We start from the raw sequence: 17,707 nt of genomic DNA on the forward strand, positions 1-17,707 counted from the left end.
AGAATATCACACCTTATAGCTCCTGCAGATGACTTTAAAACAGAATTCAGTGGCTCACATTTTTCCACTGGCAAGCAACTGTAACTGTTTTATTTTTTTAATCTACCAGACGCTGGTCCACACAAAAGTTTCAGAGTTGCAGGCAGTTAGCAAAAACCAAGAAATATTGAAAGGGCTAGTCAGAGCCATCGGGTCCATTCTTACCTGTAAAATGAGTGCTGCTAACTTGAAGATGGTTTCGCTGTCCACTTCGATCTGTCCCTGTTGGTGGGAAAGAAAAATATCACTGAATGCAGGGCTGCCCTAGACTGTACCAAATGGCTATCGAGTTGGGGAAGCTATCACAGCTTGGCACCTCCAGGTTAAGATCAAATGCAGACCATACCACTGCAGAGGAGAGAGGGGTGTTCAGAGAGACTAGACTTGTTGTAAGGACTGGGGGAAATGGCACTGTGTGTGTGTGTGTGTGTGTGTGTGTGTGTGTGTGTGTGTGTGTGTGTGTGTGTGTGTGTGTGTGTGTGTGTGTGTGTGTGTGTGTGTGTGTGTGTGTGTGTGTGTGTGTGTGTGTGTGTGTGTGTGTGTGTGTGTGTGTGTGTGTGTGTGATGTTAGCTGTTAGCTGTGGAGAATTTTGTTTAGAGAATAGTACATGGGAAACACAATGACTTTGAAGCTGAAAATTCTGACAACTTCAACATGAATAATCTTTTATCTCTGGAAATTCATTTTTTTAAGCTAGGCAGATTTTCCTAGATTTGTTTGTGTGGGTTTCTTGTGATTTTTTTCCCTCTGTGTCACAGCATAGTTGTTTTAGGATGTACACAATACAAATATTATTAACGCATAAATTCCCTTCTGTGTCAATGACACGCTAGTGAATTAATATTTTTTCATTCTAGATCAAATGGGAGGCCTTAAAAGTGAGTCACAATAAACGCTTAGCAGACTGAAGTTCTAAGGCCTTTACACTGAGGTGTGATAAACTCTTGTCATATTTTCATCATCTTATCTTTTTAATCCTTCGAGATCCCAAATTAAGGGCTGGGAAGGTGGCTCAGTGGTAGAGTGCTTGCCTCGCATGCATAAGGTCCTGGGTTTGATTCCTCAGCACCACATAAACAGAAAAAGCCGGAAGCAGGCGCTGTGGCTCAAGTGGTAGAGTGCTAGCCTTGAGCTGAAGAGCTGAGGGACAGCACCCAGGCCCAGAGTTCAAGCTCCAGGACCGACCAAAAAAAAAAAAGATACCAAATTAAAATTGGAGTTCTGGGCCTCAGTTAAGAAAGAAGATTTCAATAGTCTAGAAGGGATGTGTAGGTAGGTGTGTAAGGATATTTCCTCTATCAATAACCTACCCACCTTTGTACCATTAAATATGGTGACATATGTAAATACTGTTACTACTCCTATAAGATTACAAATAGTGAGTTGCTAAAGAAGTTTTTTCTCTTTCTCTTTTTTTTTTTTTTTTTTTTTTTGCCAGTCCTGGAACTTAAACTCAGGGCCTGGGCAGTGTCCCTGAGCTTCTTTTTGCTCAAGGCTAGCACTCTACCACTTGAGCCACAGTGCTACTTCTGGCTTTTTCTTTTTTTTTTTTTGGGGGGGGGGTCCGGTTGTGGGGTCTGAACTCTGGGCCTGGGTGCTGTCCCTCAGCTCTTTAGCTCAAGGCTAGTGCTCTACCACTTGAGCCACAGCGCCACTTCCAGCTTTTTTCTTTTTGCTTATGTGGTGCTGAGGAATCGAACCCAGGGCCTCAGGCATGCAAGGCAAGCGCTCTACCACTGAGCTACCTTCCCAGTCCACTTCTGGCTTTTTCTGAGGAATTGAATCCAGGGCTTTATGCATACTAGGCAAGCATTAACACATGCAGAAATGATCCCACAGGAGTCTTTCCTTGACTGAGTACAGCATACCTAGGACTTGAAAGTGCATAATAGCCAGGAACTGGTGATTCACACCTATATTCCTAGCTACTGAGGAGGTTGAGATCTGAGGATCTATGTCCGAAGCCAGCACAGGCAGGAAAGTTCAGGAAACTCTATTATCTCCAATGAAGCAGCAAAAATTAAGAAGTAGAACTGTGATTCAAGTGATAGAACATCAGCCTTAAGCAAAAAAAAAAAAAAAAAAAAAAAAAAAAAAGTTCAAGAATAATGCCCAGGGGCTGGGAAGGTGGCTCAGTGGTAGAGCGTTTGCCTTGCATGCCAGAGGCCCTGGGTTCTATTCCTCAGCACCATATAAGCAAAAAGAAAAAAAAAAAGAATAATGCCCAGGCTGGGAAGGTGGCTCAGTGGTAGAGCACTTGCCTTGCATGCATGAGGCCCTGGGTTCGATTCCTCAGCACCATATAAGCAAAAAGAAAAAAGCTGGAAGTGGCGCTGTGGCTCAAGTGGTAGAGAGCTAGCCTTGAGCTAAAGAGCTGAGGGACAGCGCCCAGGCCCAGAGTTCAGGCCCCACGATCAGACCCAAAAAAAAAAAAATGCCCAGGACTTGAGTTCAAGCCCTAGTACTGCACCTTCCTTGCCCTGGTATTCTTTGTTCCTCCTACCTATTGAAGCTAAACTGGACTATTTCCTACTTATCCTAAGTGAATCACTGGGGAGTGATTACAAAGTTTTAAGTTAAGTGTACCATAGGTAGCTTTACGTAAATGGTTTTCCTCAATAAGGAAGGATTTCTGAAAGGATTAAGCTTTTCTCTCTGGGTTCCTAGTGATTTTATTAGAATTCTTAACAAACACATCAACAAATCTTAGAAAAGGCATACAACGAAACCAAACCAAACCATTTGAGTGTTACAGTAGCAGTGACACTTATTCTTATTTCCCTTATATTACAACACTAAAGCAAATTATCTTCATCCTCCAGCATACAGGGTCTCCCTTCCAAACCCTGAATCAGAGGATCTACTTCAAAGTTGTTGTTGTTTTTCTAACGCTAACAGACTTCCAAGCCTTACAATACAAGGCTCATCTATAATCTCTAGAAACAGATTATTAAAATCAAAGTGAAGTCAGGTTGCTGTGGAAGCCCATGGCCCTTTGTCTTTCAAGTAAGAGATGGTAGGTAGGTTTCTGAAACCTGCTAACAGATGATGACATGGGTAATTCAACAGGAGAGGTGGGGTGTTGAGCAGATTAAAATTTAGGAAGGTTAAATTCCTTACATTTCAACAAAAAAGAAACTAGGAGAAAAGAAGGGGTGGAGGGAGGCTGGAGGAGCAACTCAAAAACATCACTAGGCTTGAAAATAGGCCAAACCTCAAAGTTAATTTGTCTTAACATCTTGGAGAAGAGAAAAAGTGTATTTGGTAGGATGTTGAAAAGTGAAAGATGAGTGGAAGAAATAGGAAGTTACTATCAATATTTTCCATACCCAGTGACTTCACCAGATCCTTAGATGAGTCCTTTGAAAAATATTCTTGAAGCCGGGCACTGGTGGCTCATGCCTGTCATCCTAGCTGGTCAGGAGTCTGAGATTTGAGGATCATGGTTCAAAGCCAGCCCAGGCAGGAAAGTTTGAGGGACTCTTATTTCCAATTAACTACCAGAAAGCTGGAAGTGGAGTGGTATCTCAAGTGGTACAGTGCCAGCTTTGGGCAAAAAGTCTAATGGGCAGTGCACAGGCCCTGAGTTCAAGCCCCAGTATTGGCATGAAAGGGAGAGAGAGAGACAGAGACAGAGACAGAAACAGAGAGACACATCCACAGAGACAGAGATGGAGAGAGAAAAAGGGAGAGAGGGAGGGACGGAGGGAGAGACAGAAGGAGAGGAGAGAGAGACAGACAGAGGGAAAGAAAGAGAAGGAGAGAGAGGGGGAGAGAAAAGAAATCCAAAATAACACATATTTAAATTCTAATATAGGTTGCCAATGGTATCTGCCTGGTTCACCGAGTTCAACCAAGAATAACACTATTTGTCTGCAAGTTCACTTGCTGATATTTAATTAAGCCTTAGAAAGAAATCTAGAAGTTCAGGCTTGAAGTTTCTATGTTCTTTGGAAGCTACAGACTGCCCAGGAGAGAAGATTTTTTTTCTCTCTCTTACTTCCAACCATGGCAACAGATGTAACCTTATAGGTCCTGGGCAAGCTAACTCTTGATGGAGGGATCTCCTCAAAGAGAAAGGTAACCCGAGCTCTGCCAGTGGGTTTCCACGACTCTTAGGGATAAACAAAGAGAACCAGAGAAGTGAGTCAGGTGATGCGGCTGAATGCACAAAGGTAACATGAAACAGTGTCAAGTCCCCGTGCTACACCCTCATGGCTAATGTAGCTGCACTATGAATTCACGTACTAGGTCAGTGAGTACAGGCTCCACCCACACTTCATTTCTCTTCTGTCCTTGCATAGTTGGCTCAGTGGACTCTCACAACATGGGAAATTCTAGGTTTTGATTCTCAAATAGAAGAACCTAAATAAAGTTCTAGGATCTGAAAGGAACTGTGTAACAATATGACCCCCTTGCTTTACGGATAGCTGGTAGTCTACACTGGGGAGATGAGATGTGCCATGTTCACACATCCTGTTCCCTGCTCTCCGATGAACAGATAACCTTCTATGATTCCAGTACACATCTCTCACCCGGAATCTTCCAGGCAGGCAATGACTGAAAAATAATGACTAAAATGCCACCTCCACTGGTAGTGGGATAATATGTCATCAACAGACAGACACTGTCATGGGCAATGGGAGAATTATTCCTGGAGCCTCATCCTGCGCATGCTATATTGATCCAGGACTCCATGGAAACTTACCATATAGGATAACAATGGATGGCAACCTGCTACAGACACTTCATCTCTAGAACTACTTGATAGACTATTGGGAGATGGCAGTATGGTTTGAATCTATCACTCCCTATTTAAGTTTATTAAAAAAATTAACTTGTAGACACCAACAAAATACAAGAAATGTGTAAACAAAGCAGCTGGTGGCTCATACTTGTAATCTAAGCTACTTAGGAGGCTGAGATCTGAGGAATATAGTTTGAAGCCAGGAAAGGTCACAAGACTCTTACCTACAATTGATCACCACAAAAAAAAAAAAGAAAGGAGGAGGAGGAGGAAGAAGAGGAGGAGGAGGAGGAGGAGGAGGAGGAGGAGGAGGAGGAGGAGGAGGAAGAGGAGGAGGAGGAGGAAGAGGGGGAAGAGGAGGAAAGGAAGGAAGGAAGGAAGGAAGGAAGGAAGAAAGAAAGAAAGAAAGAAAGAAAGAAAGAAAGAAAGAAAGAAAGAAAGAAAGAAAGAAGCCAGAAGTAGGGCTGTGGCTCAAGTGCTAGAACATCAGCCCTGAGAGAAGGAGGTAAGGGACAGCTGTGAATTCAACCCTATAACGACACAAAGGAAGGAAAGAAGGAAAGAAGGAAAGAAGGAAAAAAAAAGAAAGGAAAGAAGGAAGGAAGAAAAGGAGCAAGAGAAAGAGAGGAAGAAAGGCAGGGAGGAGTGTAAAAATTACCATTTGCATCTAGCACAGTACTAATTCATGCAGGCAATATTCTTATTGTTGCTGTTTTCTGTGGCATTGGGAAATGAACGGAGAGCTTCATGCCTGCCAGGCAAGAGCCTACCACTGAGCTACAAGCCCCCTCCTCAACCCTAAGTAATAATTTTCAATAAATAAAAGCCACGGTGTGAAAATCTGATTAGAAACAGGGTTAGATGCTTGCATAATCAAAACACACCTCTCTCTCCATAAATGACTTATCAATTATAAAGGGGAACATGGTCACCCTTCACCTGACATGTACCATCTTAACCAAATAATGAGAAAGTGCCCAGGGCTGTAACTGGATGGCACAGCACTATGTGCCTTCCATGGTGGGCACCAAGAAGACACACACTCACATATATATGCTGCTGTGAGAATTGGCTGTGATAGACTGATACAGGCTGTCTCCAGCACACTGCTGCATAGAATTCCTGTGAAAAATAAATCACTCTTTCTACTCAGGAGGAACGACGAGACAAACCCAAACTGAGGGATATTCTGTGGAACATCTGTCTCATATTTTTCAAAAATGTTGGTGAAGTGAGTGCTAGGAAAGGCAATTAAAAGGTCATCATGACTGAATGCAATGTGTTATCTGGACTGGGGTAGGGGACATGACCAGAGGGCAGGGCCGTTGAGCTGATATTAGGCAACAACAGCATGGATCCAGGGTTAAATTTTCTGAATAGGATCATAGCAATATGGCTACACAAGGGATCTCCTTGACTTTAGGCAAAGTACAGCGAATTAGTTAGGGGCTTTCTTTAACTTACCCTCATGTGTTCAGAAGCAAAAATCCCAGATATGAAGGGAGGGAGGAAGTGTAAATGTGACAAAATGTTAAAAAGTGATAGGTTAAGTTTGACAGACATATACTGGCATTTGTGATACTATTCTTAGCGCGCTTCCATAAATTTGACATTATCTCTAAATAAAAAGTTCATTTTAAAAATAGACCTACTTCCTTAAGTAGTGAATAATTTATTGTGTGTGTGTGTGTGTGTGTGTTTCTGACAAGTCTCCTTCCTTTTGTTCTGGACAGAATATTATAATCCTTTGGAGAATGATTTCTTTCCTCAGTTGATTCTACCGTAAACACAATCATTGTTTTTGGTTTTTTTGGGGCAAGTGATGGAAGCTGGTCCAAAGACCCTCCCCCAAATTGTTCCATCTTAGAACTAGGAAAGGAAACATCTATGTTCTTTGAGGACAAAGTTGGGAAGATATGACCCAGAGGGGATCAATGACCACAGAAAGAGCCTTTTTCTCACGGTTAGTCAATTGTTTCCACTGCTGAGTGGGAGTAGACTTCACAGTCTGGTTAAAATTCCCTAAGTGGCAGGACTGATGAAGTGGACGCTGCTTAGGATTGTATAGATTTATCACTTAGCCATTGAACAGTGCAACCAACAGATGCCACAAAGACCACAAATGAATGAGCATATGGACCTTCCTGGAGATTCCCTGGTCTTCCCCAAGGATACAGGTACAGGGGGGAGGAATCTGCCACTTCAGAGAAGAGCAAGCTGCTTTTTATAACAGGCAGGCTGGGGGCAGTGGTAAGGGAGAGGGAATGCCACTGTTCAAGATCTATTACTTTATAGGTAATGCCTGGTAGGCAATAGAAACAGTCTACAAACAGTGCTAGTTCCTATTTTCTAGCGATTACTACACCTTTACAAGTCAGGTCATAGCAACTACACCTGAGTACATGAATCAATCATCCCCCCCCCTTTTCTTTCAAGTTAGTTGTCCCAAGTAGTATTTTATGTGTGATATTTTCAGTGCCCAATTATTTTTGCTAGACCAGGACTTTCAACTTCAGAGCACAGGACATTCTGAATTAGATAATTCTTTGCTATAGGTGAACGTCCTGTGTATCAAAGGAAGCTAGGCAGAGTCTCGGGTTACTTATTACATGCCAGTATAGTAGCCTCTCCCTCGCTGTGACAATCAAGTATGTCTCTTGATATTTATTGCCAAATGTCCCCTGGGATGGGTGTGGGCCCCAAATTGTCCCTAGTTAAGAACCACTGCTCTGTACTTTCTAAGTGTTATTCTTGGATGACACTGGAATAATTAAAAAATCCTACATAAGTGAACCACAAGGTTTGTTCCAGGTAATAAAGCTTTTCATTTGTCTGAACTATGTTCTAGCATTACTCCACGGGATTAGATCAAGAAACAATGTAGGTAACAACCGGGAGAAGTCATTATTGTAATAATTCTAAGTGTGCTATTGGGGACATTGTTTATTTATACCACATAGCAGCATTTTCAAGGGCCCCAAGGGGGAAGCCTCTGGGTTTACACATCAGCAGCAACTGTGTTCCTTCTGAGCGCTTTGTTTTTACCTTAGGGTGGGTGGTGGCAGCGCCCCCTTGGCTTTGGCTATAAGAGAAGGTGAACTTCAGTCTGCGGGCTTGGCGCTTTCCTTTCTAGGAGCCCCGTTTTATATTGGTTGTTCCAACTTGATTTTTCTCACTTAAAAATAACCCTGATTTCATCAGTTACTGTGTTTTACTATATAAGTGGATTAACAAACCTTTAGGTAGCTACAGGAAAATGAACAGATCACAGTGTACAGTTTGCTGCCTTCTGACGAGTGTACATCTGTCCCTCGGGCACTCAGGACATCGTCACCTGGATCAGATGTCCTCCTCAGTAGTTTTCATCTTAGGGAAATGTATGTATTTCAGTAAACTCCATCAAATCAAGAAGAAGAAGGTGTGTGTGTGTGTGTGTGTGTATGTGTGTGTGTGTGTGTGTGTGTATGTGTGTGTATGTGTGTGTGTGTGTGTGTGTGTTGCTAGGGAAATGTATGTATTTCAGTAAACTCCATCAAATCAAGAAGAAGAAGGTGTGTGTGTGTGTGTGTGTGTGTGTGTGTGTGTGTGTGTGTGTGTGTGTGTGTGTGTGTGTGTGTGTGTGTGTGTGTGTGTGTGTGTTGCTAGGGATGGAACCTAGAGCCTGGTGCATCCTAGGCAAGCACTCTACCACCGAGTTCCACAAAATTGTTTCAATGTAATTACCAACCAATTTGAACATTTCTTTTGCAATTGCAAATGATTTGCTACCCACGTGTGAAATTATCCTTTGCTCCATTTACCTATACAAAAACTTACGTTGGATCTGCATCTATATTAGCCATACGAGCCCTCTGCATTATTAGATGCAAATTGATCCTTCAGCCTCTTCTTTGACCTGACCTACTTTTCCACTGTAGGATTCTACTATTCTGGGAAAACCTGTGGGGCCACTGGCACCTTATTTTTACTTAAAAAAAGAAATAAAGACCTGGTCCATTCCTTATTAGTGAAATGGTAGAACATAGTATTAACCATATCTGCTTGTTTTGATCATTAAGAGAAGGATAAATGTTAAGCATCTATCAAAAAGCCCAGCACCGGGCTGGGAAGGTGGCTCAGTGGTAGAGTGCTTGCCTTGCATGCATTGAGACCCTGGGTTCGATTCCTCAGTGCCACATAAACAGAAAAAGCCGAAGTGGTGCTGTGGCTCAGAGCGCTAACCTTGAGCTGAAGAGCTAAGGGACAGCGCCCAGGCCCAGAGTTCAAGACCCACCAAAGAAAAAAAAAAGCATAATTCCTAATTTTACTCCCACCTTTCTCTGTAATCTCCCTAATGGAAGCACAATCCTTCAATGGCACTATCAGGTATAATGAGCAACCTATCGGTGACTGTTTACATTTGTGAACTCATTAGACTCTCTAAGTATTTTCTTTTTTTTTTTTTTTTGTCGGTCATGGGGCTTGAACTCTGGGCCTGGGCGCTGTCCCTCAGCTCTTCAGCTCAAGGCGAGCGCTCTACCACTTGAGCTACAGTGCTACTTCCGGTTTTCTGGTGGTTATTGGAGATAGGAGTCTCACAGTCTTTCCTGCCCAGGCTGGCTTTGAACTGTGATCCTCAGATCTCAGCCTCCTGAGTAGCTAGGATTACAGGCGTGAGCCACCAGCGCCCGGCTCTAACTATTTTCTTGATGTCTGCTGAGCCACCTCTGTCACCCTGCCCATTTAACAATCATCCTTGAGACGTTATTTGTATTTGGCCAAAGTTATATCGACAAGACCTAGCACAGTGATTGGAGCTCTCTGGATGTTCAGTAGTATTTGTAGACTATCAGTTGAAATCATATTGAAATATAAAACTAGTTGGGAGTATTTGTATTTTTTTCTTTTCTTTTTCTTTTTGGTTGGTTGTGGGGCTGGAACTCTGGGCCTGGGCACCATCCCCGAGCTCTTCAGTTCAAGTCGAGTGCTCTACCACTTGAGCCACAGCGCCATTTCCAGTTTTCCAGTAGTTTACTGGAAATAAGAGGCTCATGGACTTTTCTGCCTGGGCTGGCTTTGAACCTCGATCCTCACATCTCAGTCTCCTGAATAGTTAGGATTACACATGTGAGCCATCGGCGCCTGGCTTGTTTTTCTTTCTTAAAAGAAGGAATGTTTCTAGTGTTCTTTGGTTCACCATATACCTGATTTGCCTTGATTTTCTAACTCCGAGTAAGAAATTTCAGTTTCTTGATGTATGACAATATAGGCCAGCCTTCACTCTATGAGAATAGTAACCACTGTACCTAAACAGAAAGTCTACAGGTACAAGGTGTCAGAAAGTTATTTGCTCTGTGCTTGCATGTGCTGCTATCCTTGTAACAGGAAAATCATAATGATCTCTGTCTTGCATTCATTATGGACTTAGAAGGAGAAGAGAAAAGTTACCCATGAAAATGTTTTGGAAAAATGAGAAGCTGTACAAGGAAATTAAACAAGTGTGGGTACTTTGCTGGGTGTGTGTCAGAGTTTCAAAGACATAAGCATAATAACCAAGCAAATGGCTTCTCAGAAACTTGATCATAATCAGATAGGTGCTAGGAGAGAGGGAAAGCGCAAGTGAGAGAGTTTGTAGTATCAGAATGAATGCTTAGCTTGGGAGAATAACACAGGTGAATATACGCGTATAGAAATGAGAAAAAAAGGGCTGGGAAGGTGGCTTAGTGGTAGGGTGCTTGCCTAGCATAAATGAAGCCCTGGGTTCAATTCCTTAGCACCATATGCACAGAAAATAGAAATGAGAAAAAAGGGGGAACTTAGCCACAGCATACTCCCCTTGCATTAGCCCATGCATGTTTGTGTAATGTGCTTTATTTTTAGGCATCTATAGGATATGGAATTTTTTTTTAATGGAATTCCAACTAATTTCAGAAGGAACCAGATCTGAGTTTCTAGCTACCATTCTCTCCTCAAAGGAAAAATGGCTGACTTCAAGATTGTAGCCACAAAAGTACAGAGAGAGCCTGGACTTGTCTTCCTGCATCATAAAATGAAGCATTTAAAAGTGGTGAGGAAAGCTGGGCGCCGGCGACTCACACCTGTAACCCTAGCTAATCAGGAGGCTGAGATCTGAGAACCATTATGATTCAAAGCCAGCCTAGACAGGAGAGTCAGTCAGTCTCTTATTTGCAGTTAGTCAGCAAAAAGCTGAAAGAAGAGGTATGGCTCAAATGGTAGAATGACAGCATTGAACAGAAAAGACTAAGCAAGAGTCCCTGACCCTAAGTTGGTACCTGCACAAGTACACAAATAAACAAACAAACACCAACAAAAAAATGAACTCAAACAAACAGCACACACGAAGGATGCAACTTAAAGTGGATTCCATGAGCCAAAGTGGGTGCAATTTGATCACCCAAATGAAAGGTAGAGATGACAAGATATCACACCAGAAGGATTGCATGAGTGCCTGCTGATCACTGAAAAAAAAATAGGGGTGAAGGAGAAGAGAAAATCATGATCGACTTTCACACAGCCACAGTATGAACTCCCTCAGGAAAGGACATCACTGGAGGTGGAGACTCTGTGGTGAAGAACTGGGGAAGGAGCCTTAACAGGTCAACTCCAGACATCTTTCAGTTACAAAGGGACAAAATGATTTCCCAATAGAGAAACTCAGCAGGTGACAGCTTTAAACGGAACATAATGACACTGCACCCTACTTCTGAGACCCACTGAGCAGGCCAGGGTGCCATCTATGGACAGTATCAGACCACTGATTCTCAAACTTTACTGAGGTACAGTGCCAGTCTTGAGTAAAAAAATCTAGGGGAAGGCCGGGCGCTGGTGGCTCACGCCTGTAATCCTAGCTACTCAGGAGGCTGAGATCTGAGGATCGCGGTTCAAAGCCAGCCCGGGCAGGAGAGACCGTGAGACTCCTATCTCCAATAAACCACCAGAAAACCGGAAGTGGCGCTGTAGCTCAAGTGGTAGAGTGCTCGCCTTGAGCTGAAGAGCTGAGGGACAGCGCCCAGGCCCAGAGTTCAAGCCCCATGACCGACAAAAAAAAAAAAAAAAAAAAAAAAAAAAAATCTAGGGGACAGTGCCAAAGCCCTGAGTTCAAGCACCATTACTGGCATCAAAACAAACAAATAAACAAAAACAAATGAAGAACCTTTTGAGGAGAATGTCCTGCTACTGAAACATCACCAGAACCTCAATCCTCCTTTTTTCAACTCAACTCTGTTTCCTGTTCCTCCCTCATCTGAGGTCTTGAGGCTCTGTGCTTTCCCAGGAGGAGGAAATGGGTCACAAGGTCAAATGTCAGGGATTAGCTCCTCTATTGTGCCAATAGCTGAACCTTCTTTATAAACTCTTGTGCCAACACACTTTCAAAGCAAAAGGAGAGAATGTTTATGAGACTGCCCTAGAAATGAGAGGTGTGGTGATCTACAGTCAAATTGTTATGCCAGGCAAGAAAGGGAGGGAGCCTAAATAGGTCAGCCCTGCTAATAAGCATGGAGGTTCCTGGGTGCCCACATCTGATACATGCGGGCGACAAGTGGAGAAGAGACGAATAACCATTATTAAACAAACACGTAGAACCCAGCTCTGCGCTTCTGTACTCATCCTTTCACATTATAAGATTACATACACAGCAGACTTTAATTACAGCATTCTAATTGCTTAAATGCACTCTGGCACCAATTTACAACCACAATTTCAATTTGTAGCAGCAGAGCATTCTGATAGAAAACTAGTCATTTAAAAAAAAAAAGAGGAAGACGTGCAAGGTGCTTACAAGATAATCAAGGATGATTAGAGGGAGAAAAGGATGAATCAGGGGAGAAAGTTATGATCATGACATTATTAATGGACCTTTGAGTAAAGACGTCTCGCTCAAGTTAGTCCCCTATCTAGATCTTCCCAGGAATAAAAATGTAGAAATACTTGGTTTTTCTGGACTATTACCTGATAGAGTCTCTTATTAATGTTTTTCCCTAGTAATGCACACCAGGTTAAAACTGTTTTCTCCAGCGTTTTCCTTTTTGTCATCATTGTGATTAGTATGCTTCAGAACTTCTAACAGATGAACACATTTTATAGCATAGTCCTCATGGGAACTTTGGAAAATACTGTTAATAACAACAGAACCAAGGCACATTTATTCATTCCTTATTATCTGTCCCATACATATATGAGGAGGAAATATTCTTATGTCCGCTTCACACTTGAGACAGAAGCTTAGGACAATGAAGTAAGCAGTTGCTTAAAGTCACCCCGTCACTGGTGAAGCCAGGATACAAAGTTAGATAGCTTACATCCCCAGGGCCCCTTGCTCTACTTTATTGACTCAAGGCAAACTATGTGATCTGTCTCCCCAAGGAGCAAATAAACTTAGTGGTTGTCCAATACCATGGTCTTGACTTTAGCCAGTAATAAATTATACTACTTTAAGGCTCTTTTCTTTCTTTTTTCTTTCTTTCTTCCTTCCTTCCTTCCTTTTCTTCCTTCCTTCCTTCCTTCCTTCCTTCCTTCTTGCTTCCTTGATGGTCATGGGGCTTGAACTCAGGGCCTGGTCACTTATCCCTGAGATCTTTTGCTCAAAGCTAAGTGCTCTACCACTTTGAGCCACACCTCCACCTCCTGTTTTCTGAGTAACTGAAGGGTCTCACAGACTTTTCTGCCTGGGCAGATCTTAGCCTCCTGGGTAGTTAGGATGACAGGCGTGAGCCACCAGTGCCAGAGCCTTAGATCATTTCTTAATGAGTCCACACTGTAAATGTTCCCCCAAATAGCATTCCTCCTGGGCCTACTTAGTTTGATTTATTCTTCCTGAAAAATAGGCACATGGCCATTCAAACTTCATTTTCAGGGCTGGCAAGTAGATGAAGCATCACGGAAAAGACAAAGCCATCTGCTTTTAGAATGGATTAAAAAAATAGAGGCCATAACCTGGTATGAGGTGGCCCTTGCTTTAAAGTCCTAGCATTTAGGAGGTGGAGGCAGGACGATTATGAGTTTGAGGTCAGCCTGGGTGGGCCACGCAGTGAGACCTTCTGTCTCAGAAAAGAAGAGAAAAGGAAAGAAAAACAGCTAGATGATAGCTGGGCAGGGACACGGGTTGATAGATAGATATAAAGTATATAGATAGGAAGAGAGAGGATGTAAGACTTCTTAAGGACATCAATCAGAAAAAAAGCAGGAAGCATTTCATGGGATTTGATTTCCAAAATAATCAGAAAAAAACCCCAAAATTAATAGACCCTTTTGCCCACCGGCAATCCAAATTCTTAGACTTCAATCCCCCTCTCTCCTTTCTAAGACTTACTATAGTTTTTTTTTTTTTTTTTAAGTTTATTTCTGATCCACAATTTAGCTGTAATGGCACATTTATAGCCCATTTCTGAGAGGCTGGCATCCTCAAAACACCAGAATAACATAAAAACTATTAAACATTGTAGGAGGATTCATATTAGAACACACTACTACTTAATACAGGCCTTCCAACTGGGTTTTCAGAAGTCTTTCTCAATGTGGCCAACAAATATTTAAAGTCTACTTCTGCTGATGACACACCAGTGAACAAATAACTTAGTCTTTGTAAATTTACCCTAGCTAGAGACAGCTAGAGGGTATTTTCCTTGTCTTCTACTGTATGATTAGCTTCTTTCACATTGTTGGGCTACAGGGTTTTATCTATGAAAAGGAGGAACAATTCTTTTTCCTTTTGCCCAACTCAGGGAGGTAGTAAAGACAAATGACCTGACACAGATGAAAAGGCCCTGAGGAGATGGGGTTCAAGATGGCACGTGTCAGAGCTATTATTCTGGAAACTTCTATTCCCACAAGTGTACAAGGTAGGGTATATCTGAATGTTCACCACTGAAGACAAACACAGTTCAATGTCAGGAAAACATAAAGGGGAAAACCACATGAAACAAGGAAAGGTGAGATCTTTATGACAAAACTTTCAACAGCCCTTTCAAATAAAGTATTAGATTTCTTTGTTCCTCATAGACTGGCTAGTCTTCAAACCAGCTCTGATGTTTAGTTTAGTGACTTCATGTGGTAAATACTGACCTCTGGATGACTGGTTATTATGAAAAGGCACGTTCACCAAACTGCAGACCAGACTTACAGCCTGCCAAATTCAGTTTGTACTACTGATCTTGTAAAGTAATTTTGGAAAGTCATGGAAGGGGTGACACTGCCCCCCAAAACACCAATGCTCTCATTACCTGACTTACAACATGGTATAATACCTTAATAATAGCAAAATTATACTAAAATAAATTCTAAATCTTAAAATGAGTTAAATCTCTCTCAAACACACACACACACACACACACACACACACACACACACACACACACACACACACACACACTTGCATGCACACATACAGATTCACATTTGCAAACACTCCCAAATCTCCAATACTAAAACTCAGCTGAGTAGATGTGCTGAATGTAGTTCAGCTTTTGGTAACTTCTCGAATGGTTACTGCTAAGCTATAGGGAATCATTTCAGCACAAGATTCCCTCACATGCTGCTGACAGCCAGAAAGATATTGGTTGCCCAGGGTTATACTTCATGGTCAGTTATGTCAAACAGGGAATATAGGCTAAGTCCTCTCCTGACAGCACCATAAATACACCTACTAATAGGTCTTTCCCTGAGTATCTTAAAGTCTTTGGACTACAAACAGGCAGCCGGAACTATACTAAAGCATCTAAGTATCTCACTATGTTTTAGGAGAATATTTCCCTCCCAAGGATAACCATGTTCTAGTTATTCAAAAGTCTTTGACTTTTGGGTTTATTACTTTCTCCATTCCCTCCTCTCCCTGCCAATTCTTGCTTTGCTGCTGCCTGTGTGCCAACTTAGCTTTAGTATGAAGGGAAAAACAAAGTCAATTGTAGTCAGTACAGCTGTGAATAGGAGACTATTCTGGAAGCCCTGGCTCAAAGGAGGCTTCAGGATTAACTAGATTCCTTGCCACTGTGGATTTGCCCAGTGGCCCCCTGTCCTGGAGGCGATCAGCAGCTCAAGACCTATTTCTGTAGAAGGCTAAAGAAAAATGTCTGAATCTAAGAGCAGGGAAGTATATCAGCCTATCCTTGTAGTTGATTTTCACAGTGATTCTTTTGAATGTTTCCAAAAGACGCTTATAGTGAGTAAATCAGCAAAGGGTATGACAGATATGCTGAAAATACCAGCACCTTACAATCTGGTCATGCAATGGTAAAATTATATCTCTATGGGTTTAGTGTATTAAATTTCAAGGTTGAAAGTACAATACCAACTCTGGAAAATTGAATTGGGGAGCAATAGCTCAATCTTCGGTAGTGAAATCAAAATAAGATTGAAAGCCAAACATGACTCATTTTATAGTTGTTTCTCAGAATTGATTTTCAGTTTGGCTTGATTCTTTTCACATGCCCATTGTACAAAATTTGATCAGTGTAGTTGCTAGTGTAAACTACATTTATTTTGTTCACTTGACAAATATTTACCAAGGGCCGTTGTTATGCCAGGTTCCAGGCCAGCAAGAGAGAAATAAAGATAAACCCTAATATCAGAAGTTAATCAAGAAAGCAGGGAACAGAATAAAGCTCACCAGAACCATGGTCAATGGGCAGCTATTTCAGTTAATGGGCTGAGACGCTCCATACTGCATTCACCTGACTCTTATTACTGTATATTTTTATAATTGGGCCATTATATTGTTAGTTACTATTGCTAAAGGGTGTCGAGGCAGAGAGTAAGGATGGATAGTGCATATGGGGAGGGTACTACTGAGTTCTGAAGTATGAATAGATATGGGAGAGGGAAAGGAAGGGAAGGATGTGTTCAATACAGGACTTTCCTCTCATCTAAGGGTTCACTTTCCAGGGTATCCTGTGCCCATGGTCAATCCTAGCATAAAAGTCTCAAAGCCAGGCACTGGTGGCTCATGCCTGTAATCCTAGCTACTCTAGCGATCTAAGGATTTCGGTTCAAAGCCAGCCCGGGCAGGAAAGTCCATGAAACTCTTATCTCCAATAAGAGTTTTCTTCCAGAAAACCGGAAATAGCGCTGTAGCTCAAGTGGTGGAGCACTAGCCTTGAGCTGAAGAGCTGAGGGACAGTACCAGGCCCAGAGTTCAAGCCCCATGACCAAAAAAAAAAAAAAAAAAAAAGTCTCAAATACAGCATTCCAGCAATAAACATTGTTTTATTTGAATTTATTTTTGTGGTACTAGGGATTGAATCAGGGCCTTGTGCTTGCAAAAATGTTACTTTACTACTTTATGCCAGTGCTAGTCCTTTTGTGTGTATTTGTTAATTTTTCAAGATAGGTCTCACTTCATGCCTGGGGCAGCCTGGATCCTTTGTGGGAAGGACAGGTGCATGGCACTATACACAACGCTGGGTTAAGGAACTTCTATGCCCTGGCTGGTCTCAAACCATGATGTCCTGACTCTGCACCACCATATCATAGAGCGCCCCTGTAGACTGCAGGAGAATAGTTACCATTACCTGGGGGACACAGAGGCATGATGCTTTGCACATTTAATTTTTCTTGGTTTTCATATCGTGCCAGGCACTGGTAGCTCATACCTTTAATCCTATATACTCGGGAATCTGAGGATCTGAGGATTGTGGTTCCAAGTGAGGCCAATAAATAAATAAGAACTCAGTAAGACATTTACATGCAACTAACCAGCATTGTGTAGGAAGTGGAGTTGTGGCTCAAGTGGTAGAGTGCTTGGCCTGGACAAACAGCCAAGCAAGAGCATAAGGCCCCAAGTTCACATCCCATTACTAGCTCAAAAAGGAAAGAAAAAGTCCTAGCAAGTAACATTTTTTTTTTACAATAGGAATAAAGTTCTGTGTCAGGTGTCTGATAATAGCAGATCTTTTGCCTTTCTAGAAAAATAGAAATTTCCAACTCTT

At 42.1% G+C, this 17,707-nt stretch overlaps 1 protein-coding gene across 7 annotated transcripts in view; it reads right to left on the reverse strand.

Moving 5' to 3' along the window:
• Window positions 1–17,707, reverse strand: part of Frmd4b (FERM domain containing 4B) — a 273,238-nt gene that overhangs the window by 66,970 nt on the left and 188,561 nt on the right. For all 7 annotated transcript variants that reach the window (XM_070018941.1, XM_070018940.1, XM_070018937.1 and 4 more), the window contains one exon: window positions 205–261. In XM_070018941.1, the coding sequence (XP_069875042.1) occupies window positions 205–261 (57 nt within the window). The remainder of the gene's footprint in view (window positions 1–204; window positions 262–17,707) is intronic.

Source organism: Dipodomys merriami, unplaced genomic scaffold (assembly GCF_024711535.1).
Source record: "Dipodomys merriami isolate MVZ:Mamm:240054 unplaced genomic scaffold, mDipMer1.0.p SCAF_13, whole genome shotgun sequence".
Lineage (NCBI taxonomy): Eukaryota > Metazoa > Chordata > Mammalia > Rodentia > Heteromyidae > Dipodomys > Dipodomys merriami.